Here is a 16,565-nt window from a genome sequence, read left to right as displayed (position 1 = left end):
AAGTGCAGGACTCTGCACTTGTCCTTGTTGAACCTCATCAGATTTCTTTTGGCCCAATCCTCCAATTTGTCTAGGTCCCTCTATCCTATCCCTACCCGCCAGCGTATCTACCACTCTTCCCAGTTTAGTGTCATCTGCAAACTTGCTGAGGGTGCAATCCACGCCATCCTCCAGATCATTAATGAAGATATTGAACAAAACCGGCCCCAGGACTGACCCTTGTGGCATTCCGCTTGATACTGGCTGCCAACTAGACATGGAGCCATTGATCACGACCCATTGAGACGATCTAGCCAGCTTTCTATCCACCTTATAGTCCTTCATCCAGCCCATACTTCTTTAAATTGCTGGCAAGAATACTGTGGGAGACCGTATCAAAAGCTTTGCTAAAGTCAAGGAATAACATATCCACAGAGCCAGTTATCTCATCACAGAAGGCAATTAGATTAGTCAGGCATGACTTGCCCTTGGTGAATCCACGCTGGCTGTTCCTGATCACTTTCCTCTCCTCGAAGTGCTTCAAAATTGATTCCTTGAGGACTTGCTCCACGATTTTTCCAGGGACTGAGGTGAGGCTGACTGGCCTGTAGTTCCCCGGATCCTCCTCCTTCCCTTTTTTAAAGATGGGCACTACATTAGCCTTTTTCCAGTCATCCGAGATCTCCCCCGATCGCTATGAGTTTTCAAAGATAATGGCCAATGGCTCTGCAATCACATCCGCCAACTCCTTTAGCACTCTCGGATGCAGCGCATCTAGCCCCATGGACTTGTGCTCGTCCAGCTTTTCTAAATAGTCTTGAACTTTCTCCACAGAGGGCTGGTCACCTCCTCCCCATACTGTGCTGCCCAGTGCAGTAGTCTGGAAGCTGACCTTGTTCATGAAGACAGAGACAAAAAAAGCATTGAGTACATTAGCTTTTTCCGCATCCTCCGTCACTAGGTTGCCTCCCCCATTCAGTAAGGGTCCCACACTTTCCCTGACCACCTTCTTGTTGCTAACATACCTGTAGAAACCCTTCTTGTTACCCTTAACAAGCTGCAACTCCAAGTGTGATTTGGCCTTCCTGATTTCACTCCTGCATGCCTGAGCAATATTTTTATACTCCTCCCTAGTCATTTGTCCAAGCTTCCACTTCTTGTAAGCTTCTTTTTTGTGTTTAAGATCAGTGAGGATTTCACTGTTAAGCCAAGCTGGTCACCTGCTGTATTTACTATTCTTTCTACACATCGGGATGGTTTGTTCCTGCAACCTCAGTAAGGATTCTTTAAAATACAAACAGTTCTCCTGGACTCCTTTCCCCCTCATGTTATTCTCCCAGGGGATCCTGCCCATCAGTTCCCTGAGGGAGTCAAAGTCTGCTTTTCTGAAGTCCAGGGTCCGCCCGGGCATGCCTCTCTCTTGCTAATTCCCATCCTGCTGCCAACAGACTCGGTGGTGCCTAGAGGGCTCAGGCCAGTCCTTGGCCTGGGGTGGAGACTGGGCACGAGCTGATCTCTGCGCTCCCCATAGGTGTCGCCTACCATGACGGCGGAGGAGCTGACCAATCAGGTACTGGAGATGCGCAACGTGTCAGCGAGCCTGGACATCTGGCTGACCTTCGAGGCCCTGGAGAATGGGGAGCTGGGTGAGTGACGGAGGCTCCTCTCCACTGTGGGGGCTGGGGGATGGCTGTGTGACAGGGGCATTTCTCCACTGGGGGAGCGGGGACTAGCTGAGTAATGGGGGTGCTTCTCCACTGGGAGGGCTGGGGGTTGGCTGGGTGACGGGGGCATCTCTCCATTGGGGGTAGGGGCTGGCTGAGTGACAGGGGTGCTTCTCCATTGGGGGGCTGGCTGGGTGATGGGAGTGTTATCTATCTATTAGGATGGGGGGCCAGGTGAGTAGTGAGGGTGGCACCTCACCATGGGGGCAGGGGCTGGGTGAGTGGCGGTGGAGACGGGGAGGGATGGGAATGGCCTTTCGTTATTGGAGTGGGGGCTGAATGGGGACAGCACTTCTCCATGGGAATGGGGGTGGTCGTTTACCATTGGGGGCGGATGCTGGGCGGAGGCCCATTGAACTGTGAGGGGAGGAAGGTTGGACCATTCCATCCATGCAGCGCTCACACTTTGGATCCCCTCTCCCTGCCTACACAGCCCCAGATGCTGTGGAGGCAGGGGGTGCCCACGCCTTCTGACAGCCCCGCGCCCTGGCACAGCAGGGCAGCACCGGCCCTGTCTGAGCTGTGGTGGGCCTGGCCCTGCTGAGGGAGCTGGACCCTCCCTGGCCTCAGGGCCCAGGGCAGTTCCTCTGCTGCCCGGGGTGCAAACGGCCTCCTTTCCTCTCACTAGAGCGCCCCCTACACCCCAAGGAGAAGGTCCTGGAGCAGGCTCTGCAGTGGTGTAAGCTGCCTGAGCCCAGTACCGCCTACCTGTTGGTGAGGAAGGTTCCCATTGGAGAAGGCAGCTGTCTCTTCACAGGTAAGCGCCACCTGCCATGTCTGGGCTGCAAGGCCCTGCATGAGCCCATGGCCATTCCTGCAGAATAGAGTGCAGCACATGCAGCAAGGCCAGCTCCTGCTGCCCATGGCTCCAGTCCAGCCCTGGCCCCAGCTCCCCCTGCCCATGGCCCCAGTCCGGGTCTGGCCCTGGCCCCAGCTTCCCCTGACCATGGCCCCAGCCCGGCTTGGCCACAGATCCCCCTGCCCATGGCCTCTGTCAGGCCCTTCCTTGCCCATGGCTCTGACCCTTGGCCCTGGCCTGGCCCAGCCCAGCCATGGGACCCAGAACAGTGGCACTGGCTGGTCCCCATGGCCCGCACAGTCTGTGGCCTGTGCTGAGGCTGCCTGCAGGGGGGCAGTCAGTGCCTGTTGTGTGACTTAGGCTGCAGGCTGGGAGTGCACAGGCCGCTGAGTGAGCTGTGATGCCACGGCCCCAGGCTGGGCCAGTCCTCACACCCTGGAGGTGAAAAAAGACTTGTCCTGTTAGTGACGCTCAGAGCCAGCCAGGGCTGTGAACCAGCGACTCCCTCAGGGAAACCAGGGGGACAGAGCCAGGGCGAGGGGGGCCTTGATCCCAGGGCCTCGGGATCCCCCTTCCCCCAGCCTCTGCTCCTATTGTCTGACACCCCCCCCCGCTCCTACTGTTTGCCCCCCACTATTGTCTGACACCCCCCCCAACCCCTTGCGCTCCTAATCCCCATCCCCAGCCTGCTCCTGCCCTGCCCAGGCCCTCTCTCTGGGTGCCCAGGATATTCCTCACCCTCTTGTTCTCCCCTTTCGTGCAGGTGCCAAGCGCAAGAGCCCCAAGTGTGGGGTGCTGAAGTGTCGGGAGGAGCCCCCCAAACTCCTGGGCTGCAAGTTTCAGGAGCGATACTTCGTCATCCAGGATCACAAGCTGCTGCTGCTGAAGGAGAAAAGGGTAAAGCAGGACCCAGACCTGGCCCTCCGGGGCAGCCCAGACACATGGTCAGTGCTGGGCTAGGAGCGGGCCTGCCACGGCCCCTGGGATCAGGGCCCCCCTCTCCTGTGGTGGAAAGCTCTCCCAGAGATTGGGCAGCCAGGCCAACGCCTGCCCTGCCTCCAGCCACAGGAATGGGGCGTGCAGTCCGGGGGGAGGGGCTGCCAGACCAGGCTCTGAGGGGCGGCCGTTCGACCAGCTCGTGTCAGGGGAAGGTTCTGGATTCTCTCTGTGCCCCTCACACACCCCAAGTCTTGGGGCCCTGTCACATCCCTGGGGCAGGTGCGGATAGGAGGCCTCAGAGAGAGGAAGAGAGGGGTGCCAGCAAGGCTGGAAGGGCTGGGCTAGTGTGGGAGAGGTGCTGGCAGAGAGTGAGTGCAGGGCTGGTGGAGGGGAGCTGGCAGAAAGGGGAGGGCAGGGTGGGGCCAGGGGAGGGGAGGGCAGGGCAGGGCTGGGCTGGGGGGATGGGGAGTGTCCATGGGCAGGGCTGATTGTCTGTCTGGCTCTCGCTTCCCAGAGTGCCCGGCCGGAGCGGGAGTGGCCCCTCGACATGGCCAAGGTTTACATGGGGATTCGGAAGAAGCTGAAGCCGCCGTCCCAGTAAGAGTTGGGCTCCGGGGTGCAGGAGCCTTTTGAGCGGTAACACCTGCCCTGACGGTAACCTCCCCGCACCCTCTGCCCAGAGCCGGCCCCAGCACTGTGCCTAGCCTCTGCCAGCACCCCCGCTTCCTGGGCCCGTTTGCCTGGCGCTACCCCTAACCCTACCCCAGACTTGTCCTACAGCTCAGGGCGTAACCTCCACCAGGTGGAGCCCTGATTCAACCCCCCTTGTGCTAGGCGAGCTCTAATCCCATCGCCCAGCTGCAGTGCCCCAAGCCTCAGCTCCAGAACCCACCTGGTAGGGACCTGCCAGTCTGCCCCAGCTCAGACACTGCAACCCCCAGTTCAAACCCCGCCCCACAACTGAGCTCTGGCTCTAGCACCTGCCATGGCCTGACTGTGCCTTGTGTCCCTCTGCTCTAGGTGGGGATTCACTCTGATCCTGGACAAGCAGCAGCTGTGAGTATCTCGTGCGGTCCCCTCGCCCCAGGGACGCAGGACGCCAGGGTCCCTGTAGCCATGGCCTGCTGCTCGGCATCCCCAGCTCTAGTCAGGCCATTGGGATCCCCCTTCCCCCAGCCCTGGCAAGTAGGGGTCAGGAATCTGACTTGGGGAGCTGGAAGCTGAGAGCACCCAGGCAGGGGCGCAGTGACATGGAGTCACAGCACAGACCAGGCTTGCGCACAGGAGGGTGCGGCAGTGGGAGTGTCTGGCTCTCACCAGGCCCCAGTGGTTATTGAGGCTGCAGGCTGGGCTGGCAGCCCCAGCTGTTGGAGCGGAAGCAGAGGGACCTTGGCAGGGAAGTTGCATAGACCCCCGAAAATGGGAAAGCAAATTGTGTCTCTGCTTCAAACATTCTGCTGCACCTGCACGTGTGTGTGTGTGCGCATGTGCCCTCTGTGCGTGTACCCTGTGTGCACATACATCCTTTGTGTGTGATGCCCTGTGGGTGTCTATGTGCGTGCACAACCCCTGCTTGGGTGCGCAGACATCTTTTGTTTGTGTGTATGCGTGCACTCACACCCTCTGTTTGCTGATTTCCCTGGCCCCAGCTGGGCACGGGGCCTTCAGCACACCTACTGAGCCTGGAAATAAGCAAGCCCTGACTGACTGCATGGGCAGCCAGGTTCTGCCAGAGCCACTAGCTGCCCATCCTGGGGGCACAGACTGCAGAGCATCAGCAGCATGGACACTGCCTGCTCCCTGCGCTCCACTCTCCCCCACTGGCCCCTGCTCCCTGTGCTGCATACACACGTGTGTGCACCGGCCTCTGTCCCTGAATTCACTGCTTGATTTCACCCCACTTGATTTTTCCAGACTGTCCAGACTTGCTCTGGGGCTCTAGGGCCCACCATGCACTGCACCTTTAAGAGCGCCCAGCACGTGGCCTCCCGCACCCCCGGTTCCAGTCTAGAGTCTGCTGGCCCCAGCCCATCCCCTGTGATGGGCCAGATGCTTGTCCATCCCCTGGTCTTTTCTCACAGTCTGGATCCCCACCCAGTGAGCCTGCCAGGGCGCGTGGTCCTGATGGCATGTTCCCACTACCTCCATGAGCTCATTGCATCGCACACTGCTCTACACGGTATCCCTAGGTCAGCTGTGCACCCCTTGCCCCAACTGCCAGCCCCCAGAGCACTGTCCCTGCCCCTGTGCTCTGCTGGAGCGGTGCTGAGCAGCCAGCAGTCCCAGCGGCCCGGTCCAGCTCGGGGCTGGTAGCTGGCAGTACTGCTAGGGATGATACAAGCAGGCTGTGTGACACCAGCCAAGCCACTTCCTTTTTCTTTCCCCTTCAGTGCATGTGACCCCTGTGGCTGTGCAGCATGAAGGCTGAGAATGGTAACTTCCCCACAGCCAGAGAGTCTGGGGGGCAGGGCTGGGCTGCCAGCTGTCTCCCCTCACATGCCCGTGCCGTGCACTGGGGGAGCCACAACACTGGGGATTGTGACTGTGCACAAAGTTCTCAGCACTAAAGGGAGGCGGTGCTGGCATTGGTGCTAGTTAGAGATCCCCGGGCTGTGGGGTGAGCTGATCCCTGCTGGGCTCCCAGCCCCCGGCCCCTGTGTGAGGAACTTCCCATCTTCAGGCAGCCCCTGGGGGAGCTGAGAGCCAGGCGGGCAGAGCCCTGCAGCTGGCTGATGCCATCACAGCGAGCTGCCCTGGGGTAGCACTTCTCTCTGTGGATAGCAGCAGGTGCCAGGTCCCCAATATCTAGCCAGTGTCTCCTCTGGCTCTGCAGGTACCTGGCGTGCATGGGGCAGGCCGAGCTGTGGGACTGGACCACAAGCATTCTGAAGGCTCAGGTGGGTGAGAGCCGGTGTGCCAGGCATGTAGTGGGCCTAGGACAGGGTGGGGGCTGGGAACACCAAGCAGTGACTTGTTGGCACTCTCATGCAGCACGACGACCTGCGCCCAGTGATCATGCGGCGGCGCTCCTCCTCTGACCTCGCCAAGCAGAAGTTTGGCACCATGCCCCTGATCCCTCTGCGGGGAGACAATACAGATGCCACCATGCTCTCTGCCAACCAGACCCTGGTAAGAGAGCGCCAGCACCCGCCACCTCCAAACACCCCCACCCAGCTCCAGACAGCCTCAGGGGAGAACCAGTGAAACATGCAGGGGTGCTGCAGTCTGTGTCCGTCGTGCAGGGCTGCCTCTCTGTGCTGCGGGTGTGAGAGCTGGGCTGGGCTGGGCAGGGGGTGATCTGGGTGTGAGTGGGGCTGGGGCTGGACAGGGTGTGGGTGGGGCTGTGTTTGCAGACGGGGCCGCATCTGCATGGGGGGGTTGCTATCGGCGAGTCCGTGTCTGTGGGTGGGGCCACGTCTTCGCGGAGTGTGGGGGGAGGCTGCCTGTGAGACCGCGTCTGTGGGGGGAGGGCGGCTATGGTGACCAGGTATCTGGTTTTCGACCAGAATGCCCAGTCAAAAAGGGATCCAGGTGATTCCGATCAGCACTGCTGACCGGGCCGTTGACTGTCCGGTTGGTGGCACTGCACAGCGGGGCTGGCAGGCTCCCTGCTAGCGTCCATGCCATGCAGCTCCTGGGAAGTAGCCAGCATGTCCCCCCTGTGTCCCCCCCTGCCTGGCCACACCTCCACATAGAAGCGGGACGGGGGACATGCTGCTGCTTCCGGGAGCTGCTTGAGGTAAGCGCTGCCTGGAGCTTGCACCCCTGACCCTGTCCCAGGCCCCAACCCCCTGCCCCAGCCCTGTTCCCCCTCTTCCCCTCATCTCCGGCCCTGCCCCCGAACCTACACCCCCAGCTGCAGCCCTCACTGCCCATCCCGCACCCCAAACCCCTTAGTCCCAGCCCGGAGCACCCTCCTGCATCCCAAACCTCTCATCCCCAGCCCCTTCCCCCCAGAGCCCACATCCCCAGCCAGAGCTCTCAACCCCCCTCTGCTCTCCAACCACCTGCCCCAGCCCGAAGCACCCTCCCACACCCTGAGCCCCTCATTTCTGGCCCCACCCCAGAGCCCACACCCCCAGCCCAGAGCCCATACCTCCTCCCACACCCCAACCCCTTGCCTCACTCAGAGCCCCCTCCCGTACTCTAAACCCCCTCGGCTCCACCTCCCATCTGGCTCCACCCGCCATCTGGGAGCCCCGTCCTGCACCCCAAACCCCTCATCCCTGGCCCCACGCCGGAGCCCTCACCCCCTCTTGCATTCCAACCCACTGCCTCAGCCTCGAGCCCCTTCTTGCACCCAGAACTCCTCATTTCTGGCCCCACCCCAGAGCCCACACCCCCAGCTGGAGCCCTCATGTCCTCCCGCACCCCAACCCCCTGAGCCAGCCCGGTGAAAACGAGCAAGAGAGTGAGGGTGGGGAGAGTGAGTGACAGAGGGACGGGGGGATAGAGTGAGTGGGGGCCAGGTCTGTGGTTGGGGGCGCTTCTGCGGGGGCTGCCTGCAGGGCTGTGTCTGCAGGGGGGGACTGTCCCCAGGGCTGTGTCTGTGCCTGTGGGTGAGGCTGTGTCTGTGCAGAGGTCCCAGCCCTGCTGCACAGTGAGCCGTGCACCCCTGTGCGTAGCAGTATGTCCTGCCTGGCCCCACGTGAGGGGTTTGCTTTCCCCTTTCCTGCAGCCCAACCCCTCTGCACTGGCAGTCGCTTACTCTCCCCGTCTCCCTCTGTTTCTAGCGCCGCCTGCATACGCGAAGGACTTTGTCTATGTTCTTTGTAAGTATCTGCATGTGGGCTGCATGTTTCCGCAGGGTGCTTTGCTTTGTGCCTTGCTGTGCTGTGCCATGCCCAGGGTAGCCCGGGGAGCTCTGGATTAGCTGCAGTCACAGTGCTTCCATTGCACTGCAGGGCCTCAGCTTACACCCCATGGGCAATCTGCTTTCCTGGCAGTGCCGACCCAGGCATGGCCAGTGCAGTGCCATGCCCGGAGGCTGTGCATGGGCTGGGAACCTAGCTCTGAGGAGCATGGACTGGGAAGCGGAGGTCCTAGCCACTTGCACTCCTTAGAGATCCCAGGCCCTTTCTCTCAAGCTTTGGTGTCCTGGCCAAATTCGAATCTGGGTCAGTCCACTTGGCCTCCCTAGATTCCTCTGCCCCTTCAGTTGGGCATGGGAGTCCCCTTTCTTTGCTGCCCCAAATGGCTGTTACCATGTGCTGTCCAACGGCTGCCGCATCCCAGCCCAGAGATGGGCGATGCAGCCCCATCCAGCGAGCGCCAGGCAGGTGTTAACATCGTTCCAACACTCCCTGCTGTTGCTGAGAGCCCCACAGGTGCTCTGTGCTGTGATGTCACTGCTCAGGTCAGGTTGCCCCAAGGGCACATCTGGGGTGTCAGCAGGAAAGGACTGTTTTCATCCCCCTTTCCCCCCATGTGTTTGGAGTCAGCTGGCCCCATCTTGCCAGCCCAGGGCTGCCAGGGGAGTCTGAGCGGCATGCTCCTTCCACACGCGGGTGGCTAGAGCTGGCATGGGGGGGTGGTTATGCATGGCTTTGTGCTCTGTCTCGACCACACGCTGGAGTCTCCCGACAAGTTGGGAAGGAGCTGGAGGGTGGAGGCAGCGTGGCCGAGTTGGGCTGGGAGAGGCAGGGCCTGGCACTCAGAATGGCTCCAGTTGGTGCTGAATAGGGTCTGTGCTGCACCAGGAGCTGTGATGCAGAAGGTCTACCAGCTGCCTCTGCCTTGAAAGCCAGCCCAGGGAACAAGCCAGTGGGGGACAGCAGCCATGCTGGGAGGGGGGAGGGGTAGCGTTAGCTTGCACATCCTGCGTATTGTACCCCAGGTTCCTGGGCTGCTGTCATCCTGCCCCCTGCTCTGGGGTCGCTGCCCCTGGTGGCACAGCTCCAGCTGTGGGTACAAACGGGAGCACTCTCAGCCAGTGGGCCTAGGTCAGGGACAGAATATATCCATCCAGCTGATCACTCCAGCTCAGGCTTGGTCTAGGCCCTGCTCTGGGTGCCTGGCCACGGACCCCTTTCACCCAGGCAAAGTCTGGCTGGGCAGGCACTGAGGGTGGTGTCAGGCGGGGCAGAGGAGGATGCAGCTGGCACACCCTTTGTCCTAGCCCCTGGCTGCTCCCAGCCTTGTCTTAGGCAAAGCTGGTGGCTGAGAAGGCCCCAGAGTGGCAGCAGAAGCCCCTCCTGCCTAGGGCCAGCCCAGGCCTGGGGGAGGCTAGACCCTCTGATATGAGTCAGGCACAGGAGCCTCTTGGATCCAGCAGCTCCCCCTGAAGCAGGGGCAGCAACCGGGGGCTCACACCTCCCCCCTGCCTCCCCGCTGGCAGACATCCCAGAAAGGCCCTGCTCCCGCTCCCTGGCAGCACCTGCTGCTCCTGTGCTTGGTGCACAGTGAGGGTCTGTAGGTACTTGCCCTCTCTCTCTGCCCCCCAGAAGGGATCAGTCCTGCGCAGTGTTCCCTGGGTCTGGGCCCCCTGCTGCTTGGCCCTGGGGCAGGGCTGGGTACTGCAGGGGACTCGCCCAGGAAGCATGGGGTACGGTTCCCAGCCCTCTCCCCTCTCTCCCCTTGGCCCTCGCTCAGCCCATGAAGCTGCACCAGGACTCGGTAGAGGAGCAGCAGGAGGAGGCAGCGGACACGGAGCCTGTCTACGAGGAGGTGGGCGACTTCCCAGTGCTGGCCCCGCTGGGGCTGGACGGAGGCCTCCTGGCCGAGCTCTCCCAGGTGCCCACTGTGGACAGATCCAAGAAGCCGGTCCTGTTCCCAGAGCAGCCTGCGCCCCCAGCACTTCACTCCACCCAGCCCATCAGCCCAGAGCAGAGAGCGTCTGGCGCCCACTTCACCAAGTCACTTTCCCTTGAAAGGGGCCTGACCCTGGAGCCTGAAAAGGCCCCGGGGTGGGACAGGTCCCCTGGGCTCAGAGCCACCCAAACAGCCTCGCTCGAGAGAAACATGGAGCTGCCCCGCAATCTGCCTGCTGTGGGGAGGGAGCAGAACTGGACTCGGAACCCGCACACTGCGCTGCTGCCCCTTCCCCTGGAGCTGTCTCCCAGCCCCGAGCCCCTGCAGGATGGTGCCAGGAAGAGGAGTGCCCAGCTGCCATCACCCATGAATGAGAAACTCATTCAGGAACTCAGCAGCATCATCCTCAAGAAGAACGAGTGCCAAGCAGACGGGCCTGAGCAGCAGGTCACGTGACCGTGCGTGTTAGGGACAGCCACAGATTCCATCCTGTGATACCTGAGCCCTCTCTGGACACTCCTGCCTCACTCCCCACCTGGTATTCCCAGGGCTGACTGCTGTGCCCCTGCCTCCCCCAACCCTGAGGAGCTGAGCGAGCCACCCCGGGATGGGACACAGCATTCAAGCTTCCAGCCCTGTGTAACGATGCTGCCTTTGGTGGGACACTGCTGAGAGTACCAATTCAGGACAAACTGCTTAGAGCAGGGCAGTTACAGCCTGTACCAATTCAGGACAAACTGCTTAGAGCAGGGCAGTTACAGCCCAAGGCTGGGGTTTCTCCACTTTTAAGGCACACCAAACCAGCCAAACAGAGAGGACTTTGGTTTTACCCCACTGGCTAACCACAAGTCACACAAGCAATTCTCTTAGACACTCCAGTTTTCCAGTATCACCACCAGTGCCACTTGTTATGGGGACAAATGGTTATGAAAACCAGTATCCCAGTAAAAGAAAAAGTTCTGTCGATCCCAAAAGACCAAGCCCCAGACCCATGTCAATAGACAAATCAGATCTTACCCACAAATCATGCTGTTGCTGGTCCTTTAGAATCTAAAATCTAAAGGTTTATTTATAAAAGGAAAAAGATATAGATGAGAGCTAGAATTAGTTAAATGAAATCAATTACATACAGTCATGGCAAAGTTCTTGGGTCAGGCTTGTAGCTGTGATGGAATAAACTGCAGTTTCAAATCAAGTCTCTGGAGTGCATCCACAGCTGGGATGGGTCATTCAGTCCTTTGTTCAGAGCTTTGGTTTGTAGCAAGGTTCCTCCAGAGGTCAGAAGCAGGACTGAAGAGAAGATGGAGAGGTTTTCAGGGCCTTTTATATTCTCTGCCTGTGGAAGGACTATAAGGTGGGTAGAAAGCTGGCTAGATTGTCGGGCTCAACGGGTAGTGATCAATGGCTCCATGTCTAGTTGGCAACCGGTATCAAGTGGAGTGCCCCAAGGGTCGGTCCTGGGGCCGGTTTTGTTCAATATCTTCATAAATGATCTGGAGGATGGTGTGGATTGCACTCTCAGCAAATTTGCGGATGATACTAAACTGGGAAGAGTGGTAGATACGCTGGAGGGGAGGGATAGGATACAGAAGGACCTAGACAAATTGGAGGATTGGGCCAAAAGAAATCTGATGAGGTTCAATAAGGATAAGTGCAGGGTCCTGCACTTAGGACGGAAGAACCCAATGCACCGCTACAGACTAGGGACCGAATGGCTAGGCAGCAGTTCTGCGGAAAAGGACCTAGGGGTGACAGTGGACGAGAAGCTGGATATGAGTCAGCAGTGTGCTCTTGTTGCCAAGAAGGCCAATGGCATTTTGGGATGTATAAGTAGGGGCATAGCGAGCAGATCGAGGGACGTGATCATTCCCCTCTATTCAACATTGGTGAGGCCTCATCTGGAGTACTGTGTCCAGTTTTGGGCCCCACACTACAAGAAGGATGTGGATAAATTGGAAAGAGTCCAGCGGAGGGCAACAAAAATGATTAGGGGTCTAGAACACATGACTTATGAGGAGAGGCTGAGGGAGCTGGGATTGTTTAGCCTGCAGAAGAGAAGAATGAGGGGGGATTTGATAGCTGCTTTCAACTACCTGAAAGGGGGTTCCAAAGAGGATGGCTCTAGACTGTTCTCAATGGTAGCAGATGACAGAACGAGGAGTAATGGTCTCAAGTTGCAGTGGGGGAGGTTTAGATTGGATATTAGGAAAAACTTTTTCACTAAGAGGGTGGTGAAACACTGGAATGCGTTACCTAGGGAGGTGGTAGAATCTCCTTCCTTAGAGGTTTTTAAGGTCAGGCTTGACAAAGCCCTGGCTGGGATGATTTAACTGGGAATTGGTCCTGCTTCGAGCAGGGGGTTGGACTAGATGACCTTCAGGGGTCCCTTCCAACCCTGATATTCTATGATTCTAAGGACACCCCTTTGTTTTTACTGTGGAAAATCACAGCAGCAAGATGGAGTCTGGAGTCACATGTCCATGCATGACTCAATTTGCAGGCCGATGCCATTGTTTACATGTTAGTTTGAACGTTCCCAGGAAAGCTCAGATGTGGATTGGCATCTCCCAAAGTCCATATACTTATAACTTTAACTACAAAAATGATACAGACAGTGTAATCATAACCAGCAAATCATAACCTGGACATAGACACCTCACTCAACAACCTTTGTACAATATTTGGTGCCATATCATGTACAATATCAGGATCTTGGTTGCAACAATGGTCTACACGGTCACAGTTTGTGTCAATAACATCACAAACTGCCCTCCCAGGGTTCCTCCAGCTCTCCTGCCTAGGCCAGGTAGTGTCAGCTAAAGGCAGCAAGGGGGACATCTCCAGGTGCTTGTTAGTGGGATACAGAAGTCAGCTCTGCCCCTTGAGCACTGAGTCAGAGCAGTGTCTGCCACCAGAGCACTGCACCCACTGCAGGGGGACACGCCAGCTCCGATACCCCCACGGGAGGGCATGGGACTGGAGTCTGCCCTGGGTCATGGGCAGGGCAACTGAGGCGGGAGGAGGAGATTGTGCCTGAGCCCAGCTCTGCAAAGCAAAGGGAAGTCACTGAGAAGGGAAAAGCAGAAACTAAATTACAGGAACGAGGCGAATTTTTGCAGACTTGTATTGTGCCTGGGTGTCTGCGTGGGAGGTGTGTGCGTCTTTCTGTCTGGGTGGCTCCAGTGTGTATTACATCTGCGTGGGAGGTGTGTGCGATGGCTGTGTGTGGTTCCTGTGGCACAGTGCATGTGCCCACTGTGCGGGAGGTGTGCAATGGTTGTGTATGGTTCGAGTGTGCACAATACCTGTGCTGGCTGTGTGGGAGGTGTGCGATGGCTGTTTATGGTTCCCATGTGCATGATGCCTACGTGTCATGTAGTTTCCTGCACTGAGGGATTGACCTCCCATGGTATGAGGGGTCCAGAACTGGAGGGGAGATGGAAGAAGATCCCAATTCTTGCTGCGTAGCTAGAGCCCAGGTCCGGCTGGTGGAGGCAGTGCCCCTCGGAAGGGCCCAGCAGCGTTGGGGCCTCTGTTACCAGATATGCCCATTACTTTGGGGTATGCTCATTTATTAGGGTTACTCTTCGGGGGAGGGGATTCTGTAATTCTATTAATGTACTGCTTATGTCACTTGTGTGTTCATATGGAGCTCTACTCCTTCCTTCTGCAAGTCCCCTTCCAATGGAGCTATCCTGCAGAACCTAGGTTCCCCAGGACTGGGTTCTTCTAGCCCTAGAACCAGATGAACATGCATGCACACACACCCACACTAACAGAGCAAGTCTGAGCGGACCGGGTCAATCAGCACTCTCAAGCTGACCCCCTTACATGTCCCTGTACTCAATGGGCTGGGTCAAGCAGCACTTTCAAGCTGTCATCCTTATGTGCCTCTGGTCTCAATAGGCTGGGCAAAGCAGCACTTTCAGGTGCCACCCTTATGTGCCACAGGTTTAACATGTCTCTATCCCTACTTTCACATCACAATTGTACTGGTAGTAACCCACTTGATGAGCAAACCTCACAGTATTTTGGGCACTGCAGGCATCTTTAGGTAAAATAAGTGTTGCTGCAGAGTAAATGGGGGAAGCTAAAAACACAAGAGTAAAGTTCAGAGAGCGAGAGAGAAGCAACCAACTTAACCATAAAAGTTATTTATTGAATAATAGTGATAACTACACAAGGAGAACCTAAACCAACATAACAGTTACATTATTAAAGGTTAATACCTGAGGTAGAAAAGGAAACAGAGAGAAGGGAGGGAGGGACCACACCCACTCCACAGAGCTTTAACTGGTCAGGGTTCCCAGGTGATGGTGGTAGCTCAGGGTCCTGAGTGCTGGAGACAGGCAGAGCCCCCAGCATGATCAGTCACGAGATGGAATCCCAGTGAAACTGATACAGAGTTTGGGTCTATGCATCAGAACACTTACTTAGGCATAGGTAAGGGTTTTTGTAGAGAAAATACAATGGTTCAAGGGAGAACACTAGATTTGTTTATGGGTAAACTGATGACGTAAGGGTTTAGGAGCTGATCACTCTTGACTATGGGTGGTGTTTTCTTCCAGGGAGCTCACAGTGCAACTAGGCTGCTTCAGTATTTTGGATATCAATCAAGGATTCATTACTAGAATTGGTCTGATAACTGCTGAGCTGGGTGTCTGCAGGCATAGGTTCATTAATATCTGGAGCAGAGATTCCCCCATGATGCAGTGCTTCCCTGCTTTTCTGGTCCCAGAATTCAGTGTGGTTCTCTGTTCTCCATTCTGTATGCAAATAGGGATGTCTCCCTGTCCCATCTTTCATGCAGATGAGGCTAGGGGTGTTGTCCCTGTTCTTTATTTTGAATGCTAATGGAGATGTCTTAATCTTGTCACCCTTGTTGGGGGGGGGGAGGTCTGGGTGTGTCTCCCAATGCCTTTCACTGCTCTCTGTAAGCCTTTTCTCTGATCAGTTTTGGTTCAAGCAGAGACTGGTGTGTGGGGGTGTCTTTCATGAGTCAGACAGGCTGGATACTGCACCCTGGTTCCCCAAGAACACAGAGCTGACTGGTATCACCTCTTCTGAGAAGAGGGGCTTGAGGAGGAATTAGGGGCAGTAGCCAAGATGAGAGAGCAGCCAGGCAGTGAAGAGTCCTCCCTGCTGACCTGTGCTATGCCATGGCCCAGCACAACTCTGCATGTGTATATAGTGTCAGTATAGACCGTGTACATGCTGCCTGGGGCAGGACCAGGCTGGAGGATGGACCCCCGGTCCTGTTCCTGGATATTTATACTCATTCCCTCCACCTGCAGTGCAAATAAAGACTCTTTTTGCAGGCAGAGGGTTCGACTAATGGGAGCTGAGCTGCACAGGCGTGACCAGGGCATGTGAGCCACAACATGGGCTGAGCTGCACAACATGGGCCTGAGCCAAGCTGTGAGGCATGACAGGCAGAGGCAGCTGGAAGGCTGTGACTGGTGCATGGGCGCCAGGGTGTGTGGTGAGCTGGGAGGGAGCAGGGGGTGCGGGAGCCAGAAGGGCATTGGGGCCCACATGTGGTGAGCAGCAGAGGGTTGGGGGTGTTTGCCTGGCACCAGCGCTCACCACAGACCGCGCTGGGGGAGGTATGAGCTGTCGGCTGCCCGGGCATTGTGCTCTCCAATAGCCCTGCTGCCAAGGCCTGAGCTGTGGGCACTCAGCACTGTGTCTGTCTGTGTGGTTAGGAGCCTGACTTGGCCCCAAGCGTTAAGCTGGCTGTGATGCGCTGGGAGATGCCATGCAGCTGGAAGGACAGGAGGCTGGGCGAGTGCAGGCCCTTGGCTGTGCGGCAAGCTCCCCTCCTGGGGCAATGGTGCAGGGGAAGGAGCTGCTCTGGTGCACAGGGGCTGCAGTGTATGGTGGGGGTTCCCTAGGTACCTCCCCAGCCTCTGCCCTCAGTGACACCTTCTGCCAGAGCCCTGAGGGGTTAAGCCCGGCCCAGGCTGAGCAGGAAGGAGAAGCTGTCTGCAGCCCCTGTTCTGGCAGTTGTGATGAGGCTGCAGCACATGGACACAGGAGCCCAGGACCGTGGGGTTCCCAGAGTGCTGCCGGAGTTGTGCCTGTACTCTGTCCCTGCACTCCTGAGCACAGGCCAGGTCAGGGAGCAACCATAGCTCCAGAAGGGCCGGGCTGAAACAGGCAGGACACGGGACACCTGCTGGGGCAATGCAGCACTGAAGAGCATCTGCTCTTTTGCCCTTCAGGGAAAGTCACGCTTCTCACCATGGACTCTGAACGACTGGCCAACGTCCAGGCCTTTCTCCCCCAGTGGGAGTTCGGTCTCCTCATAGCACAGAAATGGCTCCAAGCAGCATCCTCAGACATAGGGTCCATGCACTGCCAAGACAGCCTCT

At 57.7% G+C, this 16,565-nt stretch overlaps 1 protein-coding gene across 2 annotated transcripts in view; it reads left to right on the top strand.

The window, feature by feature from the left end:
• ARAP3 (ArfGAP with RhoGAP domain, ankyrin repeat and PH domain 3) overlaps positions 1 to 11,382 on the top strand; it is a 53,621-nt gene extending 42,239 nt beyond the window's left edge. For both annotated transcript variants that reach the window (XM_084635733.1, XM_084635734.1), the window contains exons 26-34: positions 1,511 to 1,625; positions 2,332 to 2,460; positions 3,266 to 3,399; positions 3,956 to 4,038; positions 4,462 to 4,497; positions 6,275 to 6,338; positions 6,433 to 6,570; positions 8,175 to 8,213; positions 10,033 to 11,382. In XM_084635733.1, coding sequence (XP_084491859.1) covers positions 1,511 to 1,625; positions 2,332 to 2,460; positions 3,266 to 3,399; positions 3,956 to 4,038; positions 4,462 to 4,497; positions 6,275 to 6,338; positions 6,433 to 6,570; positions 8,175 to 8,213; positions 10,033 to 10,647 — 1,353 coding nt within the window. In that variant the 3' untranslated portion in view covers positions 10,648 to 11,382. The remainder of the gene's footprint in view (positions 1 to 1,510; positions 1,626 to 2,331; positions 2,461 to 3,265; positions 3,400 to 3,955; positions 4,039 to 4,461; positions 4,498 to 6,274; positions 6,339 to 6,432; positions 6,571 to 8,174; positions 8,214 to 10,032) is intronic.
• Positions 11,383 to 16,565: the final 5,183 nt, after the last annotated feature.

Source organism: Lepidochelys olivacea, assembly GCF_965140295.1.
Source record: "Lepidochelys olivacea isolate rLepOli2 genome assembly, chromosome: 8".
Taxonomy (NCBI): domain Eukaryota; kingdom Metazoa; phylum Chordata; order Testudines; family Cheloniidae; genus Lepidochelys; species Lepidochelys olivacea.
The sequence above is the reverse complement of the archived record's forward strand: the minus strand, read 5'-3'. Positions and strand labels throughout refer to the sequence as shown.